A 24,771-nucleotide genomic window follows, 5' to 3' on the forward strand; every position below is an offset into this window, starting at 1 on the left:
GAGAAGAGTTTTGTTCCATTTGTCTTGATTTAGAAACCACAGTTTCTGTGGCCAAGGTTCAAAATGAAACTTTCTCACATCTTTTCTTATGACGTTAGTCCATTAGGAACTGTGTCATGTGTGTATGCATGTGTATTTAATACTGTACTGTGTACTAGATAGTGCTATTATTATGTATATGTTTATACATTCATATATTATATGTGTGTGTATGTATATGTGTGTGTGTGTGTGTGTGTATATATAGGTACTGCATATATAAATTATATATTAAATGCTGATTATTCACTCTTGGAAAGTATATTTGTGATGACAACTGTCTGCCCTTGGAATGTAATTTAAACTAATTTCCACATGAAAGTTTATTTTACACTTTCTAGGTCAAAAAGCAAAGTACAGACATCACAACACCATGTTTGCTATTTTGAGATGCTAATTGGCTTATTTTTAATCTTAAGATTTTATTATTATTATGTCTTAGTATAATTTTTGACAATTATAGTATAATTATGTGCTACAACTGACAGTATAATTCTGTCAGTTTTTAGGGGCACAGTCTTTTTTTCTTTTTAAGATTTCTTTTTCTTCTTTTTAAGATTGTACTGAAAAAAGTTATATGGAAAAAGCAGTTTCATTCATTATAGCATCTTGGGTTTAAGTGGCAGCATTTATATTTCTAGCATATGATGCACACTCATAGATATCCTCTCAAACAGAAAATTTATACTTTTATCAGTGGAAGATCTATGCTTCCAATTAACTAATTAGCTATTTGGAAGGTACCTTTTCCAAATAGACAATCATTTTTGGAAACTTGGGAATCAGAAAACCCATTTTAAACTCCTATAGGTTTATAATATGTTTGTGCAAAGCCCTGTCTACATCTAGTAACAGAGTAGATTATTTTATTCTTGGTGAAACAAAGATACTTGTAGTTTAAAACTCTTCTTGAATATAGCAAATGTAGCCACCAGAAATTTTTTTTTCTAAATATGCATTAATATCTATGTTATCTTCTGCCATCTCTTGATTCAACTCTCTACTTTTTGTCAGTTGGGTACGTAAAAGAGCTCTTTTACAAGAGATTTGCCTGGCTCTTTTTGCTTAAGAAATTTGATCAAAGCGTCTTGAGATTACGACAGATGTGTTGTCATTTACTTCATGTTTATTGTCATACCAATAAAAAAGAGATGCCATCACTTGGAGTATCATGCTCCCTTGAGCCTCAAGTGTATCTCTAAATTTTTCAACCATATTGGTAATTATTTCTGCTATACTAATTTTTATTATCAAGAATCCAAAACCTAAATGATAAGTATGCTGATATCCTGAGTAGCTGTTTCCCTGTGTCCTGTCTTCTATACTTAATTTTATGCAGACAAGTCTTAATAGTTTTAGTAGTTTTCTCAGTTTATAATGGTTTCAGGGCTCACCCAAATGACTCCAGTTCACACACTCCACCTGAATTTGTCTATGGGTCACAGTCTAAAACCCCAACCCAAGGATTTAATCATGGGTGCTCTACCCCACTCTCCCTCTACCAGATGTAACCAAAATTTATGTTTGGGGCTGTTTTCTTATATTCCACCAAATCTTGGCAAGAGAATTTCCAATTTGGTTAAAAGATAATATTCAACTGCATGTTGTTTACGAAAAGCATGTCTAACCCAAAATGACATTAAAAGTTTTAAAAATAAAAGACCCCCAGTAAATAATAGACAACTCTAGAGGGGAAATAAAAATTTCTGGGAAACGTAAAAAATGCAACTTCATTTATCATCAAAATGCAAATTAAAATAACAGCGTGATTCCATTTTTACCTTCAAGTAGGAAAAAAGTAAATAATCATTTTGAAGGCTGAGCATGCAGTGAGAAGGGCAATTTCATACGCTGCCAATGGGACTGTAAATTACATTATTTAAACATTTGGGCATGACACATTTATGGCTTTAAATTGTCATATCTTTAGCTCTAACTACTCAACTACTCAAAGTCAAGTGTTATCCCAAGGAAATAATCAGAGCTATATTAAAAAATTTATAGAGAAAATTTCATGTCAGCATTATTTATAATAGCAAACTAGTAGAAACGAGCTAAGTGTTCAACAGGAGAGGAAACGTGAGATCAGTTATGGTCTGCCAATGAGATGTAACATTTTTCATTTGTTAAACACCATGTTACTTAATGATTTGGGGAATGATTTGCTTATGATATAAAGTTAAGTGGAAAAATCATAACACAATATTATACGGCCAATTCTGATTTTTCCTGAGTTGCTGTGTGTCGTTAAAGATGGGAAGGAAACAACAATACATTTATCTAGGTGATAAAATGGTCTGGGTATTAAGTACGTGCAAGGGAAAATATTAGCAATGCGATAGCTTTCTTATAACCAAAGCTTCTTTTAGAGGTAGGGTATACTACTAGGAAGCACAAATGATTTGTTCTTACTTTTGCAGTGCCTTGTCCAGTAGGAGAGTTCTCTCGTTCTGGGTTAATGCCCTGTTATCCATGTCCTCGAGACTACTACCAGCCCAATCCAGGGAAGTCCTTCTGCTTATCTTGTCCCTTTTATGGAACTACAACCATCACTGGTGCCAGATCCATCACAGATTGTTCCAGTAAGATGATATCCTTCATTTCTCATGTAACCCTGTGTTGGAGACTTTTGTTTATCTCTGCGGTAGCTTCAATTCTGAATATTACTATTTTCAGTGCCTTTGGGTGTCCGGATGTGTTAAACTATCCTTCTGAAGGTCTTTTTGATGACAGTGACTCAGAGATTCTTATTTTGGGAATGTCGAACTTGATAAATTCCAAATTTCTGAAAGTCTAGAATTTAATGACATAATTCCATCCATCTCTGTGCTCTCTTTATATTACTGAAACAAAATATATGTGGCTTTGCCCACTCTGAGAATCAGAATCTTGACTATGGGATTTAAATAGAGTCTGCTCCTAGAGAACAGACTTGTGGTTGCCAAGGGGGAGGGGCTTTTGGAGGAGGGGTGGAGTGGGAGGCTGGGATTAACAGATGTAAGCTGTTATATATAGAATGGATAAACAAGGCCCTACTGTATAGCACAGGGAACTGTATTCAATATCCTATGATAAACCATAATGGAAAAGAATTTTTAAAAAGAATGTATGTATTTGTATAACCGAATCACTTTGCTGTACAGCAGAAATTAGCAGTAAAACAACTATACTTCAATTTTTAAAAAAGAAAAAAAATAGAGTCTATTTATTGGTAATATCTACTACACACAAATATGTTTTTCAGTTGTTTTCCCATAATTTTATTAGGTTTTAGTTCAACTTTCTCAGCAGCAGAGGAAAGTGTAGTGCCCGTTGCTTCTCCTGGACATATCAAAAAGAAGTATGAAGTCAGCAGTCAGGCAAGTCCATTTTATATTTATAAAATTTTCTCTAATGGAATTCTTGGAAAACAACTTGTCATTATACGTGTCCCACAGAGGAAAAACTGCCAGAGTTGAAACTTCAAGTAATCAAGACTCATGAATATTATCAATGAATAATTACATTTGCTTATGACTTATAAAATGAACTTTCCAAAAATGCAGCATTAGAAGTTCTAAGTACCAGAAATGGGAATTTTTCCCAGCAATGTCTGGCACAGAGAATTGTAGATGTGGGGAGTCTTTTGATTTGCTAATAATTTACATGTACCATGTACCGTGAGCATAACCCATCATTTGAGTAAGGGCGTTTGGATTAACCAAAGGCCTTTTCCGATTAGCAGGAAGAGTTACTCAACTTTCATGAAAGTTATGTAAATTTTTTGCCAGCAAAAATAAAAATCATTTATTGGAGTAAGTTGTGGGTTTTTTAAAAAATAAGTAACATAACTCATAAAACTTTTCCATTTATTTTTTTGAAGACTAGTTAAGAATAATTATTTTGGGTGATTCAGCCATTACTCTGAATGCACCTTGCCAATGTCATAATAAATTCCTTGGCTTTAAGTATTTTTAAGGAGGATAATGAAGTTATATTTCTTATTTTAACTTCCTACATCCAAACATACTCACTTATAACGGCTTCATAAGTCATATTTGAAACTGCACGTAATGGACACAGACACATTAGAATCCACTGGCTTACTTTTAAAAACGATGCACAGATACCACTTCCACAGATTCCTGATTTAGCTGGTCTGGGTTGGGGCCTGTCCTTAGTATACTTTTTAAAATGCCTTAAATGGAGCCAGCATTTAGCAACACTGCCTGGGTTTATCAGAACATCTCTCAAGAATAATATATAGCATATGTGCCCATATATGGCAGGTACCAGCGTTATGCAGGCAGCCGTTCAGCTGGACTCACCTGGAAACCAAAACCTGATGTAAACCTTCTAACTCCCTACTCAGAATTGCTTTGAAACAAATAGTGTTTTGTCTCTGATAAATTTCTTTTCTGCCACTGGTAGGTTTTCCATGAATGTTTCTTAAACCCCTGCCACAATAGTGGAACCTGCCAACAACTTGGGCGTGGTTATGTGTGTCTCTGTCCAACTGGATATACAGGTAACACAGAGGAATGCAAATTTTCATGTGTTTTTCATACAGTATCATTGTGACTCGCAGTATCAAACTTTGAAACATTAAAAATAAACGCCATAAGATACATTAGACTGTATAATTGCACAGAAGTTTGGTTGAACAAGACAAACCAATAAGTGAAAAAAGCATACATATCTTACGAATGACAGTTTTCTTTGCACGTTTTGGGGGAAGAATAAAGAATCATCTTCTCTATGAAAAGTCACATCATAACTCACGATTTAAATTGGGATACGGTTCCAGAGGCCGTGTCCAAGGTTGCATTCTAACACAAATTAAATGCATGACACTCAACATAGAACAGATTGTCCAGCATAAACATTTTTAAACAAACTCCAGTTTCTCTCATTTGTTTCACATGAATGGAAGTTCTCATGAATGGCCATGATTTGTTGCTTGCTTTCTTTCTGGAAGCTGTGCTTAGAAACATAGCGTGGCTTTGAACTTGATTACATAGGAATTATGTAAGAATTATGTTTTCTTGCAGTTTGGTTCAAATTCCAGCTCAGTCCAGAAATATAATTTTTGAGGCGAAATGAACTATATCTTAAAAATTGCAGTTTATTTAAAATAATTTCCTGTTTTCTTCCAGAAATGCAGTTTTTACATTTTTTTTCGAGTTTTATGCCACCAACATGAAGTGTTTTTAATGAGAAAGTGGTATTTAAATAATTCACCGCAAGATAAGCAAAAGAGAAGTTGGAAAACAAAATACAGAATGTTGTCATTCCACTTATTTCACCATGTGCATATGTGCATGTGTGTGGGTTTCAATTCTTATAAAAATTTCTGTCCCAACATTCCACAAGAAATAATGAACTTGTCCTAGAATTTTATAAGTGAGAGGTGGTTGAGAAAAGCATAATGTAGGACAATGATTCTCAAATTTTGACGTGCATCAGAACCATCTGGAGGACTTCTTAAAACACAGATTGCTGGAGCCCAATCCCAGAATTTCTGATTCAGTAGGTCTAGGGAAGTTGTGAGAATTTGCATTTCTGTCACATTCCCAGGGGATTACTGATATTGTTGGTCCAGGGACCACACTTTGAGACCCCCTGGTGCAGAAGAACCTGGGTTTCGGCAGAGCTAGCCCATAGAAAGCCTGTGTGCACCCTATGGGAAGATGCACCCCATTCTAGGATACCTGACATATGAGCTGAGGTCTGGCAGGATTTAGTCCCGCCACCCCTACTCCGCCAAGTGGCGTTGGTAGCAAGTATATATGACTCTGTATTTTTCACTTTGGAATTAAACTAATTCCTGGCTCTATTTTATGCTTCCAGATTTCCCTTTTTCCCCCTCTACTTCTAACTTAGGATCTTTTGCTATCTTTTATGTATCCTTATAAGGATATCTTAAAGCTGTTTAGAGAGAGGTAATACCTTCATTAAATACTTAACTAGATGGTAGCTCTTAACAAATATTGCCCTTTCCTTCACCACCACCACTCCGTATAAATTCAGATTATCGGGATAATTATCTTTAAATGATCATGGTTCTGTTTCTGTTAATCCGCTCTTTGATTGACCTTCAGTGTCTGGTTTGCATTTTAGGCTTAAAATGTGAAACAGACATTGATGAATGCAGCTCACTGCCATGCTACAACAATGGAATTTGTAAAGACCAAGTTGGGGAGTTCATTTGTGAATGCCCATCTGGTTACACAGGTAAGGGGAAAGTTTCTCGTTCTTAGAATATTAACCCTGGAATCCTTAAAATAATGAGTTACCACCTCACACCTGTTAGAATGACTATTATCAAAAGATAAATGTCCATCGATGGAGGAATGGATAAAGAAGATGTGTGTGTGTGGGTGTGTACACACACACACACACACACACACACACACACACACACAATGGAATATTACTCAGCCATGAAAAAGAATGAAGTAATGTTATTTGCAGCGACATGGATAGACCTAGAGATTATTGTACTAAGTGAAGTAAGTCAGAAAGAGAAAGACAGATATCATAGGATATTGCTTATATGTGGGATCTAAAAAATACGGTACAAATGAACCTATTTACAAAACAGAAATAGAATCACAGATGTAGAAAGCAAACGGTTACCAAAGGGAAAAGGAGGGGGAGGGATAAATTGGGAGATTGGGATTGACATATAAACACTACTATATTTAAAATAGATAACTAATAAGGACCTACTGTATAGCACAGGGAACTCTACTCAATACTCTGTAATGATCTATATGGGAATAGAATCTAAAAAGAGTGGATATATGTGTAACTGATTCACTTTGCTGTACAGTAGAAACTCACACAACATTGTAAATCGACTATACTCCAATAAAAATTAATTAAAAATTAAGAGAGATGAGAGATAACAGTGCTGGCAAGGACATAGAGAAAAGGGGACCATTGTGAACTGTTGGTGGGAATGTAAATTGGTGCAGCCATTATGGAAAACAGCATGGAAGTTCCTCAAAAAATTAAAAGTAGAATTACCATACAATCCAGCAATCCCCCATCTGGGTATGCATCCAAAGGAAATGAAATCACTATCTCAAAGAGATATCTGTATTTTCACGTTCATGGCAACAGTATTCACAGTAGCCAATGGCCAAGATATGGAAACAAGCTAAGTATAAATCAAGGGATGAATGGATAAAGAAAATGTGTGATAGGTAGGTAGGTAGATACATACATACATACATATAGATACATAGATAGATAGATAGATATCATATATATAACATATATTGGAATATTATTCAGCAAATAATTGTATTTGGCAAAGAGCAAAATTTTTCACAAACATGTTAGCCATGGTTTCCAATCGTTTTGCTCTTACGCCTGAACAACTTGCTTGAAAACCGATTAGTCTTAAATTCCTTTCAGTTTTCTCCAGCTCAGATATTCTATGATTCTTTGCAGGTCAACTCTGTGAAGAAAACATAAATGAGTGTAGCTCCAGTCCTTGTTCAAATAAAGGAACTTGCGTTGATGGCTTAGCTGGTTATCGCTGCACGTGTGTGAAAGGATACACGGGTAAGATGTTTCCATTCTTCCTAGTTGTCACAGAGTTCTGTAAAGCCCCAGAAATCATTACATTTATGAACATTCCATATATATATATATATATATATATGTAATATTATATAAGTTAATATTAATTTTCTGATTTTACAACTGTGCTGTGATTTCATAACTGTGCTGTGATTTCATAAGAGAGAGTCCTTATTTTTTTTTTTTTTTTTTGCTGTACGCGGGCCTCTCACTGTTGTGGCCCCTCCCGTTGCGGAGCACAGGCTCCGGATATGCAGGCTCAGCGGCCATGGCTCACGGGCCCAGCCGCTCCGCGGCATGTGGGATCTTCCCGGACCGGGGCACGAACCCGCGTCCCCTGCATCGGCAGGCGGACTCTCAACCACTGCGCCACCAGGGAAGCCCGAGAGTCCTTATTTTTGAGGAAATTCACACTGAAGTATTTAGGGGTAAAAGGGCATCATTTCTACAATTTACTCTCAAACAGTTCAGAAAAATAATATGTTCCTGTACATGTGTGTATATATATATGTGTATACAGAGACAGAAAGAGAGAAAGAAGACATGAGTTTATATGCTAAGACAAGCACTCAAGAAGGAACTGGAGTTAAATTATATAAAATCATATTGTGAATGGATGCTAAATAATAGAGTTAAAATATTTATCTATCTACACTTAACTGATAAAGAAGAAGTCCAAAACAGAAAATGATCAGTGAAGGAAAGAGGCAAGGTCAAAGAAACAGAGGAACATTTTGAACTAAATTTGCTAGTTCCATTTTTTAACATTATCTCAATTAGATATTCATTGCTAATGTTCGTTTCAGAAAGAGGTAAGATTGAAAGAGCAGATTTTCAAAAACGCAGTCCTAAAATGATGTAGAAAAGCCAGAGCTTGTTGAAGAATGGCTGTGAAACCAGTTTGGTAGGCCAGTGGCTCCGCAGCCTCCATTCCTGTCCTTTAGAAGCAGCGTGCCCTAAGGAGGCAGCACCTTGACCCCAGTTTTCCCAAGGGGTTAACATGCGGGCTCCTTCTCGTCCTCATCCATCCCCAGGCCTACACTGTGAAACGGAAGTCAATGAATGCCAGTCAAGCCCATGCTTAAATAATGCAGTCTGTGAAGATCAGCTTGGGGGCTTCTTGTGCAAGTGCCCACCTGGATTTTTGGGCAACCGGTGTGAAATCAACGTGGATGAGTGTTTCAGCCAACCGTGCAAAAATGGAGCTACCTGCAAGGATGGTGCCAATAGCTTCAGGTAAAAGACTAAGTCTGGCTCCTTTCACTATTTTTATTATCTTAACTGTTCAGTCATTCTGCAGTCTTTCCAGAGTATTACTTTGAATTCCAAGTCAGCCCTTCCCAAATCCTAGCCCAAGGATAAGCTATGGTAGAATCAGCCTACCACCTGATGTTCTGATTTCCTAAGTCTTGGGTAAAGTCTATAATTTTAAAATAGACAACCTGTATGTGTTAAGTTCCCCAGTGATTCTGATGCACAGCCAGACTTGGAAACCACTGTTCTATACTTGGGAAGTCATAAAAGATGAAAGGAAGCACATTTATTCGGAAGCAAATGCAGAGGCACTGTACAAAACCCAGTTTTAAATGTTTTATATTTTAGCTGGAGTTTTCCCACTAGCTAAAATAGGAATTGTGCAATTCTACTGTCACAGCGCCATTCTACATTCTGTAACCATGGTTTTCAAACTTTTTTTTTTAGTTTAGTAACCCTTGTTTCAGGAGAAATCTGAGTGTAAACAAATAAAACAATAAAAGCTAAGCTTTTGGGGTTGAAAATAGTAGTGTTTTTGGGGAGAAAGACTCTGTCTTCCTGAGGCAGCTCTTAGGGTGCCAGTAGAAAGCAGTTTGAAAACCAACACTTTTTTTTTTTTATTACTATCAAGTCTGCCCTATTCCATCCCCTTCCTCTTGCAGGATCTGTGGCTTCTGCAGTGCAAAAGACAGACTGGTATTACTTGCAAAATTTTAGGAAACGTTATTGCCCTCAACAAGCAACTGGTTCTGTAAGTTTTCAAAAGTTAAAAGCAAAAAAAAAAAAAAAAAAAGAATTCTACCTCAGTTGCAACATTTCCCAGTACTTTTCCGGTTCAGCCCCCTTCCATTACCGTCCCCTAACAGAGCTAGGATACTCTCTGGAAGAAATAGGAAGCCAGTTCTGCCAGTGAGACTTTCACTCTTAATATGGAAATGAGGTATTAGCAGGGTAGCATCATCTTTTCGTGGGCTTTTTTATATCTTCTGGCATACAGCCCCTAACCATAGGCAATGAGAATTTCCAAATGAACAGCAAGAGTTCCAAACTCTCCCCAGGGTCCAAAACAATTGATGAATACCAAATTTGTCTAAATCCTAAATAACTAGAGGAAAAGTGAAGGTAAACCCTCCTAATTCAACAGGAATGTTAGTTGCCACCAAAGTGAATCTGTTTCATAGACAAAGATATTGAACTGCCATAATGATATCACACATGTACATATAAAGATGAGTGAAATTCTAGCCAAAATAGATTTACCCTCAACTACACAGAACTCCATAAAGATGCACGCCAATTCCAACTGAGATTTTCTTTTAAACCCCCAAATACCATTTATTCATATTATTGCCAATATCAAAGAGGTCCCCGTATAAACATGCTGGTTAACAATATTCACTGCATTTATTGGGCAGTTCCTTTTTAATTAAAAATATTTCAGACATACAGAAAATTACAAAGAATAACAAAAGTCATACACTCATCACAGTAATTATCAAACCTTAGCCTTTTGCCTTATTTGATTTATATCTTTCGTGTTTAAAAAAGCAAATTCTAAAGATAGATTTGGAGTCCCCCCAAATATGCATACATACACGCACACATGCACATCACCCACACATATTTCTCTTCTTCCCCAATAGTGATCACTGTCCTGAAGTTGGTTTATATCTTTCTCATTCAGACTTTATGTTTTACTATGTATATGACTTCATAAACAGCATATAGTATAGTTTGACATGTTACATTAAGTGGTATCATGTTATATGTATATATATATATATCCCTTTGTATTTTGGGTTTTGTTTTTTCACTCAATACTATGTATTTTCAAGACTGATACATTTGGCTCTAGTCTGCTCATTTCAACTGCTGATTAGTATTCCACTGAATGGTTATATCATGGTTTATTTTCCCATTCACTTTTCCATGAACGTGTAGAATGACGCTGTTGTGAACACTTGTTATATGCGTCCTTGTGCATCTGGGCAGTAATCTCCTAGAGTTCATACTAGAAATGGACATACAGGGCTCTGGGAGTACAAACTCTCCACTTCCCTTGACATTGCCAAGGGGTGGTTGTACTCACTGAGATTTCCCATTTCATGACACCTTTGTCAACATTTGACATCATTAGATGTGTTCTCCATTCTGAGGGGTTTAAAGCGTTTGTTGCATACCACAGAGACTCTGTGGCATACTGATTAAGAATAAGCCACTAGACTGAGATCAAAGTCCTCCTCCAGCACTTAGTAAAAAGAGGACTCAGGCAAATTAACCTCTGAGCCACGGTTTACTCATCTGTAAAGTACCTCATTGTTACAGAGATTGGATTAACATATGTGAATTTTTGTTTTTTGTAGCACTTCTGTGGGGAGAGAAATTCCCAATGTATGAATAATACTTCACCTTGACCAGAACTGCTTTATACTCTATTTTTGCTACTACAATATCTCAAATATACGTTGTCTTAAATAGGTTTCTTTGAATGAATTAAAAAAATAACAGTTAAAGCACTGTTTTAATGGGGAAAATATGTTTCAGCATTTCAGGGTTTTTTTAAAACATTCAATTTAGTTAAATTGAAAAAAAAGAAAAAAAAAGGATTCACCTATTTTTCCCACCTCCCACTCCGTGTCTCTGGCTTATGTTCTATAAGCTTGGGGTGTGTGTGTGTGTGTGTGTGTGTGTGTGTGTGTGTGTGTACATATATTTAGATTCCACATATAAGAGAGATCATAATAGCACTTCAGCTTCTCAGAGTCTTTTGAGACAATGTTGTCATTGGGGACTGCTTCTAATGCCCTTTCTGCAACTATTCTGTTACAATAGTTTGTTTTCTTTCAGGTGCCAGTGTGCAGTGGGCTTCACAGGGCCACACTGTGATTTGAACATCAACGAATGTCAGTCTAACCCCTGTAGAAATCAGGCCACCTGTGTGGATGAATTAAACTCATACAGTTGTAAATGTCAGCCAGGATTTTCAGGCAGCAGGTGTGAAACAGGTATATATGAACTTAATGTTATTAATAACGATACTAACCATAATGATATAATAACAGTGTCAATTTTTACCTGCACTGAGCACCACCTATATACCAAAAACTATGCGAAGCATTTTGTACTCATTCTTCACAGCCACCCACTAGACTGGTTCATGTTATCTCCAGTAGCACAGGAGGCGAAGCTTAGAGATGTAAGGGAGAAATGGAGGAAATCTAATTTAGCAGAACTCTTCACATTCTGCGTGTTTAGAAGGGATGCTTTGAAAGGTCACTTGATGTAGAAGGTCAGAATCCACGGATATGTTTGAGAGTCAATGCTAAACTGCTTTCTCAGAGCACTGGAGTCTTTTAGCTGTAGGACTTTTGTTCTGTTGAGTGGGATATGCAGGATTGGGGCTCATAAAATGGAGAGGAGCCCGAGCCCTGAACAGGGCTGGAGAGTTGCCCTTGCAGCGACCTCATCCTTCTCTCCTGCAGTATCAATCGCTCCACACATGTGCTTAGAGTCTCTCATCTTTAATGACTCCCCAACCCCACCTGTCCTTCCAACTATTCCCTGTTTCTCAGCTTCCTTTCACTGCTGAGTGCATTTCCTGTCTTAGATACTCATGGATGATTTTATTTAAAAGAATTTGTTAGGGACTGGTTGTCCAGTGGTTAAGACTTCGTCCTCCAACGCAGGGGGTGTGGGTTCGACCCCTGGTTGGGGAGCTAAGATCCCACATGCCTGGTGGCCAAAACAAAACAGAAAACAGAAACAATATTGTAACAGATTCAATAGAGACTTTAAAAATGGTCCACATTTTAAAGTGGTCCATATATATGTATACATGCCACATCTTCTTCATCCATTCATCTGCTGATGCATATTGAGGCTGCTTCCATGTCTTGGCTATTGTAAATAGTGCTGCTGTGAACATCGGGGTGCGTCTATCTTTTAGAATTAGAGTTTTCTCCAGATATATGCCCAGGAGTGAGATTGCTGGATCATATGGTAACTCTATTTTTACTTTTTTGAGGAACCTCCGTACTGTTTTCCATAGTAACTGCACCAATTTACATTCCCAACAGTACAGGAGGGTTCCCTTTTCTCCACACCCTCTCCAACATTTATTATTTGTAGACTTTTTAATGATGGCTCTTCTAACTGGTGTGAGGTGATACCACATGGTAGTTTTGATTAACATTTCTCTAATAGTCAGCGATGTTGAATATCCTTTCACGTGTCTGTTGACCATCTGTATGTGTGCTCATACTTTCTTATTTGTTGCAGAACAGTCTGCAGGTTTTAACCTGGATTTTGAAGTTTCCGGCATCTATGGTTACGTCCTGCTGGATGGTGTGCTTCCATCCCTCCGTGCTGTAACCTGCACGTTCTGGATGAAATCCTCTGACACCACCAACTATGGGACGCCAATCTCCTATGCACTCGAGAATGGCAGTGACAATACCTTCCTTCTAACCGATTATAATGGGTAAGCAGAGGTGTCAGGAAGGCTGTGCTAGGACTTATCCTGGCACCAAGTTAGAACTGACAAGGGGGTTGGAGTGGTGGGGGGGGCGGGGTCAACTGTGCCGGCAGAACAGCAGGGTGACAGTAATCAGAGCATCTGGACAAGTCCTATAAGGAGGCAGAGTTTCAGTGGTAACGCCTTATACGTGTATTGTCTTTTGCTATTTGCTAAGTGTTTTCGTATGTATTATTTCATTTGAGCTTCACAATGACTTGAGGAACTGATGCCCCTTAAAAGGTAAAATGAAGTTTCAGAGAAACTAAACGCTTTGCCCCCAGATCTCACACCCTGGGAGTGGCAGAGTTAAGTGTCAAACTGACTTTTCAGACCAGTGCTCCTTTATTTACATATCAGAGCGGCCAAGAGTCAAGAGATTTCAGTGGCACTGTTGACCCCTGGGAGACACTTGTATTGAATAGAATCCGTCTGTAATCTCAGGTGTGCAAGGTGACGTTCCTCTGTGTCTTTTTGGATCAGTTCATTCCAAATGCAGAACCCCATCCCTCTGGGCAAGTCAGCCCCGGTTGTTTCTCTGATTTCTTTCTGCTGACTGCTTCTCCTGTCTTAGATGCTCACAGATCATCTAAAACCCACAGAGTTTTGCTAAGGAGTCACAGACTCAGGCAGGGCTCCCGTCATTGGTCATCTGTCGACCCTGCTGATCAGTGAGCTATCCACTGCCTCAGCCTCCGTGGTCCTTTCAGAACTACTGCTCTTCGCCGCACGTGGAGTCCTTGTCATGGCTGAGAGTTTACGCCTTCGGTCTAGAGAGATTCTGTGATGCACCACATGGCCTTTTCCTCCCACATCCTCCCAAATGTGTGGCCTTTTGCTAGTGAACAGGTTGCAGGCTTCAGGGACCCACTGAGCTCTCTTTCCTCTCATCAATCCGTGAGAGTCTCACTATTCTGGTGGGAATCTTCCCATCCTCAAACCCCATTCTTCTTAATGGACTTGAACGTTCAGAAACAAAATCCCAAGAAATTTGCAAAATCCTCCCCTGAGGCAGAATGTGTAGAAAGAGAAAACCTGTCGCCTGCTTGAATTGGGGGAGGAAAATGGGAAAACACAGAGGGGAGACAATTCACGTTTTATCAATAAAAATATTTTTTCATACACATCTTTGAATAGGGGCTCAGAAGAGGCTGGGAGAGTCAGTCAATGAATTCTTACCTTCTTTATCAGTTTTCCCTAGTCTCTTCTTTTTCTCCATGTGCTTTTGAAAATATTTTACTTTTAACTGCTGGTTAACTTTGGCATTCCTCTAAGCGACATGGTTGTTGGAACCCTCTTGTGTTTGGTCACCTCTGTTTAGTTCCAATTATTCTTTTCTTTGGATCGATATACTTCGTCTGCCATGTGACTGTTTTGGCAACAGAGAGGTAGGATTGACTTCCTATGAGATCTCTGAAGTCTGTTCTGAGGTGTAGGAACGTACATCCTAGAGGAAGGAAGCCAGACTGACATTTACATAGCTCTCATTCCTTCTGTTCTTGACTCAGTCTCTCCAGGATAGACAGTTGGTGAATTATCTCAAGTTGGACTGACTTCTTTCAGCTCATCCTGAGACTTTTTCCTACCCCTCAGTGTTTCAGAAACACAAACCAGTTTTCCGTGAGCTACAATAAAGAGTAATTAGTAATCAAATCTGCTTCTATGAAACATGGCTGAAATGGCGAAAAAGAAGTAGCGGTTTTACCCGAAGTGCTTTACCCACAAAAAAGGAAAGATAGTAACATGCCCCACAGATGGGATTACGACATATGACTGATGACTGTATCCCCTGGAATCTTTCTGCAGCTGGGTTCTTTATGTGAATGGCAAGGAAAAAATAACAGACTGTCCCTCGGTGAATGACGGCAGTTGGCATCATATTGCAATCACTTGGACGAGTGCTGATGGAGCCTGGAAAGTCTATATCGATGGGAAATTATCTGACGGTGGTGTGGGCCTCTCTGTTGGTTCGCCCATCCCTGGTATGTCTTAGCAAAAGGAATATAATTCCATCTGATGCTAGAGGCGGTGGTGCTTTGATGAACATCAAGTTTGCTAAGTTCTCTCTCCCATGTACCACCCCCTGATTATCCTGACTGTGAATTATTAGAAGCGTTTCCTAGGTGAGCTGTGTGACTCTGTAAGAAATGCCTTCGGGGTGTATATTAAGACTACCAAGATGCATGCTGAAGTAACAGTGGGTGGTTACTAAACTGTCTTCCAAGGAGAAGATTAATTGCTGGTGTTTTTTGTTGGTTGGTTTTGTTTGTTGTTTTTATTTTAGGTTTGGTTCGTGATCAGTATACACGTAGATCCAGAATTCAAGCTGGGGCACTGCTAATAGCTATCCATCTTTTAGGCCCTTTCTCTGATAGAACTCAAACTCTCTTCTAAAAATACTTTTAAACAAATATTTAGAGAGTTTTGTTTGAAGGAATGCAAAAGTATTCAATGTTCCAGTGTTCTCAGCATTGTACCTGGCAATAAGCCTGCACTATCTAGGTCCTTCCGTGACACATGTCATATGAGGAGGAATGGCTGGAGGTTCTCTGTAGTAAATAAGGAAACATTAAAAGCGTTTCTGCAGGAAGTGGCATCGTCCTGGGAAGTGGGGTGGTGTGTTTAATTTAGAGTATTCTTGTTTCTAACCCTCCCTTCTCTGGGTGGTGGGATTGCAGGTGGCTTTTATTTTTCTTCCTTATTCTTTTCTGATATTTTCATAATGAGCATTTATTTCACTGATGGTAAAAAAAAAGAATATTTCTATCTCAAAAAAAAAGGAATATTTCTATCTCAAAAGAAAATTACATCCTAATAGAAGAGTGAAAGTAAGTTAAAGGCATAGGAAAATAAAACAAGGGAACTGTAATAGTAGCCACCCAAGGAGATTGTTGTCTGACCATAGCAATAGGAATGAATTACTGTCCATAAATATTGCAGAGCTCCAACTGACAGACCCTAGTGAATCACTGACTGCAGTTTGGGTGACCAGATTTATTGGAGGGTCTGTTAGCTGAGATAGGAATTCTCTCGGGAAAGGACAGTTATCGGAGCAGGAATCAGGGGTGGGGGAAGATTCTGTATTTGGTTTTAGGCATATTGAGTTTGAATTTAATCCCAGGAATACGTGCAGCTACAAACATAGGTTGATACCACTTTATATCAAATTGAGAGTTGCTTTTTAGTGGTAAGATATGCTTGGCAAGGATTCAGCATGGTGAATGTTCTTACAGAGCCCTGGAGGGTGTGAAAACTGATCCCGACTTTCTGGGAAACAATTCAGAAACTTTCTTCAACAGCCTTAGAGAAACCCTTTGCACGCAACCAACAATTCACTACCAGGAATCAATCGAAAAGAAAGAATCAATGATCTGGACAAATATCTACATATCAATTTATCTATCTCAGTGTTATCTTAGTACCAAACCTGGAAACAACCCCGATATCCAATAAGGAGTGGTTGTTAAGTTAGTTAATGAAGAAAATTATGGATCGTTGTGCATTCACATGATAAAATAGCTATTAAAACTCATGAAATGAGAACATGTTCAAGAAGAAAAGCAAGCTTCCAACGTCATATGTAGTAGGCTCCTGTGTTGTGTGTTTCAAAATCTCTCTCACACACACATACTAAAAAAAATAATTAAAAGAATATAGAACCTAGAAAGAAATACACAAAATGTTAAATGATTGTAGAAGGGTAGAAGGAATTCTTTATACTTTTTTTTCAAATTTCCTTCTATGTGCATGTATTAATTTTAATGATTAATTTTGTAAGAAAGAGGCGTAGGTTGGGAAATCATGAATGAGGGCTCTATAGACATGGATTGGCAGGAGTGAGGTCAGATAGGGGGAATAGCTGAAGGAAGAAGAAAGGAGGCTAGGGTGGAATGCTGGGTGCATCAGAGTCTAAGAGGCAGGCAGGGAAGGGAGACTGGGAATGAGCAGAAAGGTTCAAGGAGAACCAGGAGAGGCTGCTGTCATGGAAACCAAGTAGAATCAGTCGGGCTCCTGGCAGGAAACACACAAGGAGGGTAACTGAAGAGTTTCATGAAGAGATTGTTTTCAAAGTTGTGGGCATGCTTGAGAACCAAGATGTGGTAGTAAAACACACCATGACTAGCAACAATGGAAAATCACAAGAGCTGGACATGAATTGACAAGGATGGGGAGTTGTCGCCAGAAAGCAGGCAAACCTGCAGTGATGGGGAGAAATCACCCAGCGGGAGCGATGATGTGAGAGCGACAAAAGCAACCCCTACCATCTGCTGCCTGGGAGAAAGGTATCCAGGGAGTTAAACTTCTCTCTCATCCCACTTTCTTACCTCTAATTGGTCTTTCCATTGGCCAAACGGAAGCCAGAGGGCCGAGGAAACCAGTTGGTGTAGTCCATAGGTGTCAACCTTGGGGACACAAAGCAGAGTGGAGAAGGGGGAAGGGTAGTTCTGGAGGGGCAAACACAGACCATCAAGTATGCCAGGAAGGGCAGTTTAATAGAATGAAATGGTTAATAGGTGAATATTGAAGAGTTTCCATTGGATTTTGCAATTAGGTGGCCACTGGAATGTTCCTTGGAATTGATGATAGAACTTTAATCATTGTAAGCTGAAGAATAAAAAGATGAAGAGCAGCTCCTGGTAATCTGTCATGGAGGGTAATTTCCTAGAACAAAGGAGGCGAAATAGGACCTAGCTATTTTGTTGACATAAAATATTATATGCTTATATATGTATATATCTAGTTTTATAGTTAAATATATATAGAGCCAATATAATACTCGAAATTCTCTTTGACCATTTCTTAAGTTGGTATATAAAATATTGAATTCATCTTACTGATAAATCATGCAGCAAATGTAGATCATTTAGCTTGTCAATAACTTTCCCTGATACATTTATATAGGCTGTGCCTTCATTAAGTTAGCATTTTAGAAATAACGATCAGGCCAGTTTTCCTCCTTTTTTCTCTCCTTTCTCTTTAGGTGGTGGTGCATTAGTTCTTGGGCAAGAACAAGACAAAAAAGGAGAGGGATTCAACCCAGCTGAGTCTTTTGTGGGTTCCATAAGCCAGCTCAACCTCTGGGACTATGTCCTGTCTCCACAGCAGGTCAATTCCATTTTCAGTGTATGACAGTAATGAGATGCAAAGGTACAAACCTAGTACAAATGTGCACAGCCTAACGATGCCATATCTTATTGACACCTCTGAGTTTCCGGAACTTACCACCGATATCATTTGATGTTATGGTCGTAGACTAAGCCAGGCAGAGATTATGTACAGTAACTTTCAGTGAATCTCCTTTTCAATCTCTTGGTGATGTTTTACAATTTTATTGGACATGATTGTTTCATAAAATCTTGTGGTTTCAGAGCTAGAAAGAATCATAGAGAAGACTACTTCCAATCCCTCTGACTAAAGAAGCAGAAATTTAGGGCTGGCACAAGATTACACACAGAGAGTAACAGCTGGGCTAGTGGTTGAAACCAGTCTGCAGTCCAATGGCCTGGGCTCAAATACGAGTTTTACCACGAACTCACTCTGATGATTTTGAACGTGTTACCCCATCTCTGTGAGCTTCAGTTTTCTAATCTATGAAGGATAAATAGAACTGCCTGTGGAGTTTTGGCAGGATGGAACAAAATCCTGCATGTAAGATTGAGACACTGTTTGGCACATGTCTGCTCTTATCATTATAGTGGCAGAACTTGCCTAAACCTCAGCTTTCTCAACTCCAGATGAGAGATAGAAGACAGGAGACTGGAAAGGGAGAGCCCCTATAACACCTGAATACACTGCAAAGTTTTAGACAAGAAATTCTATAGGTAGAATTTGAGAATTCCAGTTACAATGAAATATTTGGGAAAAGGAATGATGGGGGTGGAGGAGAGAGAGGGAAGGAAGAGAATTTTCCTTTGCCCCTGAAATCACACTCTACATCCAGAAGTCTGCTTCCCACCACTGCCCTCCACACTTCTGTGAAGGTTTTCAGTAGGAGATATAATAACTCTGTCTTCCTGAAAAAAAGTGAGGTTTATCTAAAGGTGTGTTTTTAAACTTTCAGGTGAAATCGCTGGCTTCCTCATGCCCAGAGGAACTCAGGAAAGGAAATGTGCTCGCCTGGCCTGATTTCCTGTCAGGAATTGTGGGGAGAGTGAAGATCGATTCCAAGAGCTTATTCTGTTCTGGTTAGTTTCCTTCTTCCATAGACTCTGCTGTCTCTTGACTACTCTGGGATTTTCTAGCAAAAGAAGACATTTGATTCTCTATTGGTCAAGTAGTATATGTCTGCCAGTTTATTGTTTACCTAGTAATTCATTTTACCCTACCTTCATCCGAAGGATCTATTATTTTTTAATAGTTAAATACATTCTGAGTAACAGGGTACAAAATAATTGTGCAGGAAACTTAAACAAAGGTAAAATAAGATAAGGAAAATAGGATGAGAGGAGGGATATAGTTAATTTTTTAAATGCCCCCCCCCCGAAGTCCCATCCTCCTGTTTGAGATGGGGTACTCTCTCGGCTCTGTACTTCCTAGCTGTCATCTAGGGGCAGGTGGCACAGAGAGAAAAGAAATGGATGTTAGGATCCACATACTGAATAGTCAAACTCTGAATGATCAAAAATGCCTCCTAAAATTCCGTGTGTTTAAACAAGTTTCTGAAGGTATCCTAGAATTCATGTTTTTGGATAACTCATAAGAACATTTTATTAACTCTAAAATACTATTTTTTCCTTAAAAAATATTCAGCAGACTTCTGCTGGAAGAGGGAAAGTTGTTTGTTGACTCCAATAGTTTTTTTTCCAGAAATTTTGCCTGCCAGTGATCTGGTTACATGTTATCTTGTTTTAATGTCAATAGAGTGGCGCTCGAACGCTGGTACAACATATGATTTGAAACCCTTAACCTGGTGATGCTGCCACTGTGTTACTGACAAGCTCTGAACCTGCATTCTCTGCCCTCAGATTGCCCACCTTTAGAAGGATCCGTGCCTCATCTGCGAACTGCATCAGGAGACGTAAAGCCAGGCTCCAGAGTCAGTCTGTTCTGTGATCCGGGCTTCCAGATGGTCGGAAACGCCGTGCAGTATTGCCTGAATCAAGGACAGTGGACACAGCCACTGCCTCTCTGTGAACGTGAGCTGCCTTCATTGAAGGCGTTTCAGTAGCTCTTGAAAAATGCTGGAACCCTAAGAACACTTTTCAGGAATGCTAGATAAAAGTGAAATACTGCATATGCATAGTAGCCAATATAGCAGATATTCATTGAATACTTCCCTTGTATAATGAAGTGTGCTGGGCACCATGAGGGAGGTGGGAGATGAGGATCCAAAGAGCCCACCACTTGTGAAGGCACCCGGGTGACCCAAGGAACTGGATGGAGGGAAAGACAGGTGTGAGGGCTGGAGCCCAAAGGGAGATGGGTCACTGCTGGGTGGGAAAACGGGAATAGATCTCTTAAGTTGGCTACACCCAGTTATTCATTTATTCAACAATTTTGAAAGTACCTGGTGTGAGTGTGTGCTGGACACTGAGCTAAGTTCTGGAGATGCAGCAGTTGGAGCAAAAAGTCTCTCTTCTTTTGGAGTTTACGTTGTAGTAGGAGAGACAGAAAGTAACAAGTAAATATAATATTATTTATTTATAGTGAATAAGAACAGCAAGGGCCAAAAGTAAAGGCTCTGAAGAAAACTAAAGCAGGGTAGGGAGATATAAAGTGACAGGGTTGAGTGGAAGCAGGACTGCTGTAGTAGATAGGGTGTTCAGAGAAGTTCCTCCAGTGCATCTTCTTCTACCTGATATATCATATATTTATCTGTTTCTTGTGTCTCTTCTCTGACTAGATAGTACACTTTATAAGGCAGGGATTTTGTCTGTTTGGTTCATTACTGCAACCTCAGCATCAGGACAGTGTGTAGCAGGTAGCAGGCTCTCCATAAATATATTTTTAAATGAATGAATTGCATGGCTACTGTGAGCCAGACGCTCTGGGCACAGGTATGGCTGTAGCCTGTCACCACTCCTAAGCGTTCTCAGTCTAATGTTCGTGTGCAATGAAAAGTGCATGCTTAATTCAACTACAAGTTTAATATAAGTAAAATGGGACTTCCCTTGGGGTGCAGTGGTTAAGAATCCGCCTGCCAGTGCAGGGGACACGGGTTTGAGCCCTGGTCCGGGAAGATCCCACATGCCGCAGAGCAACTAAGCCCTTGCGCCACAACTACTGAGCCTGCGCTCTAGAGCCCACGAGCCACAACTACTGAGACCACATGCCACAACTACTGAGCCCGCGTGCCTAGAGCCCGTGCTCCGCAACAAGAGAAGCCACCTCAACGAGAAGCCCGCGTACCACAACGAAGAGTAACCCCCGCTCGCCTCAACTAGAGAAAGCCCGCACGCAGCAATGAAGACCCAGTGCAGCCAAAAATAAAATAAATAAATACATTTATAAAAAAATAAATATAAGTAAAATGTTCATTGAGTATGTTGCTCCTAACGTAGTTGTCGCATTACAGGCATTAGCTGTGGGGTGCCACCCCCTTTGGAGAATGGCTTTTATTCAGCCGAGGACTTCCATGCTGGCAGCACAGTGACCTACCAGTGCAACAATGGCTACTATTTGTTGGGTGATTCAAGGATGTTCTGTACGGATAATGGGAGCTGGAATGGCATTTCACCATCGTGTCTTGGTGAGATGAATCTTGGCAATTACTGTGTGCATTTAATTACTGCATGCATTTAATTACTGTGTGCATTTACTCTAGCTCTGTGGGAGACAATTATCCCAAATTCCTGAGGCTTTTATGGCATGCCTTTGTTAATTTCATCTCCTCCTAGTGAGCTCTGGGCAAGCCACAGTGACAAAGCAGCTATCCATAGACATGCCAAACGTGTTTTAAATTTTTACCAGGCTCAATATTAAGAATATTTATTTCTGTTCTTCTGAAATAATAGCTTTTATTGTAGATCTGCAGTGTGATTATGACTATCATATCTAAATTTCATAACAATATATATCAATATATAGTGTGATGCGTTAAATGATATGTAATCATTTAAAAGGAAAAACAAATGTTTGCTACATAAGACAGATCCATCAACTGTACTATCTGTAAACTGTCTTCATTTTAGACGTTGATGAATGTGCAGTTGGGTCAGATTGTAGTGAGCACGCTTCCTGCCTGAATACAAATGGATCCTACGTCTGCTCGTGTATCCCACCCTACACAGGAGATGGTAAACACTGTGCAGGTAACTAGGCTATGTGTAATTGGGAAGTCTACTTCAATTTTTTAATTCAAGTATATATTGTAAATGTACAGTAAGACAAATTTTTAACTTCAAAGGGGAGATGGAAAAGTAAAACTACCTTTAAAAGGATGCATAAGCAGAGAAAGACAAATATTATGTGACATTACTTATATGTGTAATCCAAAAAAATGTTACAAATGAACTTATTTACAAAACAGAAATAGACTCACAGACATAGAAAACAAAGTTATGGTTACCAAAGGGGAAAACAGGGGGAGGGATAAATTGGGAGTTTGGGATTCACAGATACACACTGCTGTATATAAAATAGATAAGTAACAAGGACCTACTGTACAGCACAGGGAACTATATTCAATATCTTGTAATAATCTATAATGGAAAAAAATCTGAAAAAGAATGGATATATATATATATATGTATAAGTGAATCACTTTGCTGTACGTCTAAAACTAACACAGCATTGTAAATCAACTATACTTCAATAAAAAAAGTTTTTAATGATACATGAGCAACAGTTAAAGGTGCTTTAAACTAGCATTGTGCTTTTGCTAACTTCCCAATTTCTGAAAAACAAAACTGAGAGCCAACTTTATCACCAGACTGTTGAAGAAATACCTACATGATAGAAGAATAATAGAGTGGATTTAGACATATAAGCAGTGACCTCTACTGCCTCAGTCAGAGCAAATAGGATGCTTCACCACCTCTTCACCTTCAGTATCTTTCCTCTGCCTCAGGCACACAGAATTGTATCATTGAAAAAACACAGACAATCCTGCCTCACACATCTCTATGTTTTGTGATAACCCATATATATCTTTCTACATGAGTTACGAGAAAGCAACTACCAGAAAACAATTAGACAGAAATTAAAGAGGAATTCTCAAAATCAATCTTATAATTGCTTTTACTTTTTGCAAGGGTTTCAGTTAAGGTCCTTGGCTTATAAGCCAAAAGGATCTTCAGAAAGATTAAATCAGTATATCTTCCCTTTTTGAGAATTTAAGTATTTATTCACTCCTATTGTTCAGCCCTAAATCTCCCTTTAACTTTTTTCCTTTCCTAGAAGTAGTGACTCACCCCAGATCTACACATAGGAGGCTTAGGATCTGTAGGCTGTTTGGAAGGGGCGGCTGGGAACTTCTCCTAAATGTGCTTTGGGACAGCCTTCACATCAGCTTGAGAGAAGGTCCATTGCTCTTAAAAAGTGGGTATGACGTTGGGAGAAGGAAGAAGAGCTGAAGCCCTTATGAGCCATGCCCAGGCACCACCACTACTTCCTCGATAAACAGCTTCCTTTTGGGGCTGATAAATTTCGTTTCTTTTTCTTATACATTGCTGTTTCAAAATACCGTTTTTAAAATGCCTATTAAATGTATGTTCTGGTCTGATCAGCTAGTGTGTCCCTGGACTTCATGCCTTTCCCTTCAAAAGCTTTTTTTTCTCCTCAGGATTTAACTGGTACCTTAACTGTAGTGGAATTCTTTTGCTATGAGACCTTGCATGGTTGTGTGAAAGCCACCTATTGACCCACAAAAACCGTTTCTCTCTTTCAAGAACCTATAAAATGCAAGGCTCCAGGAAATCCAGAAAATGGCCGCTCTTCCGGGGAGATTTATACTGTGGGTTCTGAAGTTACATTTTCGTGTGATGAAGGGCACCAGCTGATGGGAGTGGCCAAGATAACGTGTTTGGAGTCTGGAGAATGGAGTCATCTAATACCATATTGTGAACGTATGTTGAGTAAATTCCCCCATGTTTATGGCGTTTGGCCACTCTAGAAAGTCAAGGTGGAGAGATGCCAAGTGTTATGTTGTCTCAGTATTCTTTGTATTTAAAGCCCAGTATTGGGCTTTTCTTTAAACGTGAGCAAAAACCTAGAGCTGCCCTTGAGCTTTTAGAGATTTTTACACACAGTGGCTAAGAAAAGCAATGCCTTTTGGTTTTCCTCCCTTAAGCCGTTTCCTGCGGTACACCAGCTATCCCAGAGAATGGTGGCATTGACGGATCAGCATTTACCTACGGCAGTAAAGTAATATATAGGTGAGTGTCTAAGATTAACACTACCTTGTAGAGGTCGTTGATGACATGCTGGTAGTGATAGAATACTGGAAGAAAAGA

The 24,771-nt window shown here is 39.0% G+C and overlaps 1 protein-coding gene across 1 annotated transcript in view; it reads left to right on the forward strand.

Annotated features, from left to right (window-relative positions):
- The window catches only part of SVEP1 (sushi, von Willebrand factor type A, EGF and pentraxin domain containing 1), a gene marked incomplete at its 5' end in the record, with an annotated part of 184,195 nt that overhangs the window by 105,876 nt on the left and 53,548 nt on the right, over window positions 1–24,771 (forward strand). Inside the window, 16 exons of the mRNA XM_082656871.1 lie at window positions 2,460–2,621; window positions 3,307–3,398; window positions 4,450–4,546; window positions 6,139–6,252; window positions 7,480–7,593; window positions 8,646–8,847; window positions 11,713–11,870; window positions 13,144–13,345; window positions 15,185–15,360; window positions 18,360–18,484; window positions 19,440–19,563; window positions 20,344–20,514; window positions 21,894–22,067; window positions 22,510–22,629; window positions 24,208–24,384; window positions 24,609–24,693. Of these exons, the coding sequence (XP_082512997.1) occupies window positions 2,460–2,621; window positions 3,307–3,398; window positions 4,450–4,546; window positions 6,139–6,252; window positions 7,480–7,593; window positions 8,646–8,847; window positions 11,713–11,870; window positions 13,144–13,345; window positions 15,185–15,360; window positions 18,360–18,484; window positions 19,440–19,563; window positions 20,344–20,514; window positions 21,894–22,067; window positions 22,510–22,629; window positions 24,208–24,384; window positions 24,609–24,693 (2,293 nt within the window). The remainder of the gene's footprint in view (window positions 1–2,459; window positions 2,622–3,306; window positions 3,399–4,449; window positions 4,547–6,138; window positions 6,253–7,479; window positions 7,594–8,645; window positions 8,848–11,712; window positions 11,871–13,143; window positions 13,346–15,184; window positions 15,361–18,359; window positions 18,485–19,439; window positions 19,564–20,343; window positions 20,515–21,893; window positions 22,068–22,509; window positions 22,630–24,207; window positions 24,385–24,608; window positions 24,694–24,771) is intronic.

Source organism: Grampus griseus, assembly GCF_964374135.1.
Source record: "Grampus griseus genome assembly, chromosome: 6".
Lineage (NCBI taxonomy): Eukaryota > Metazoa > Chordata > Mammalia > Artiodactyla > Delphinidae > Grampus > Grampus griseus.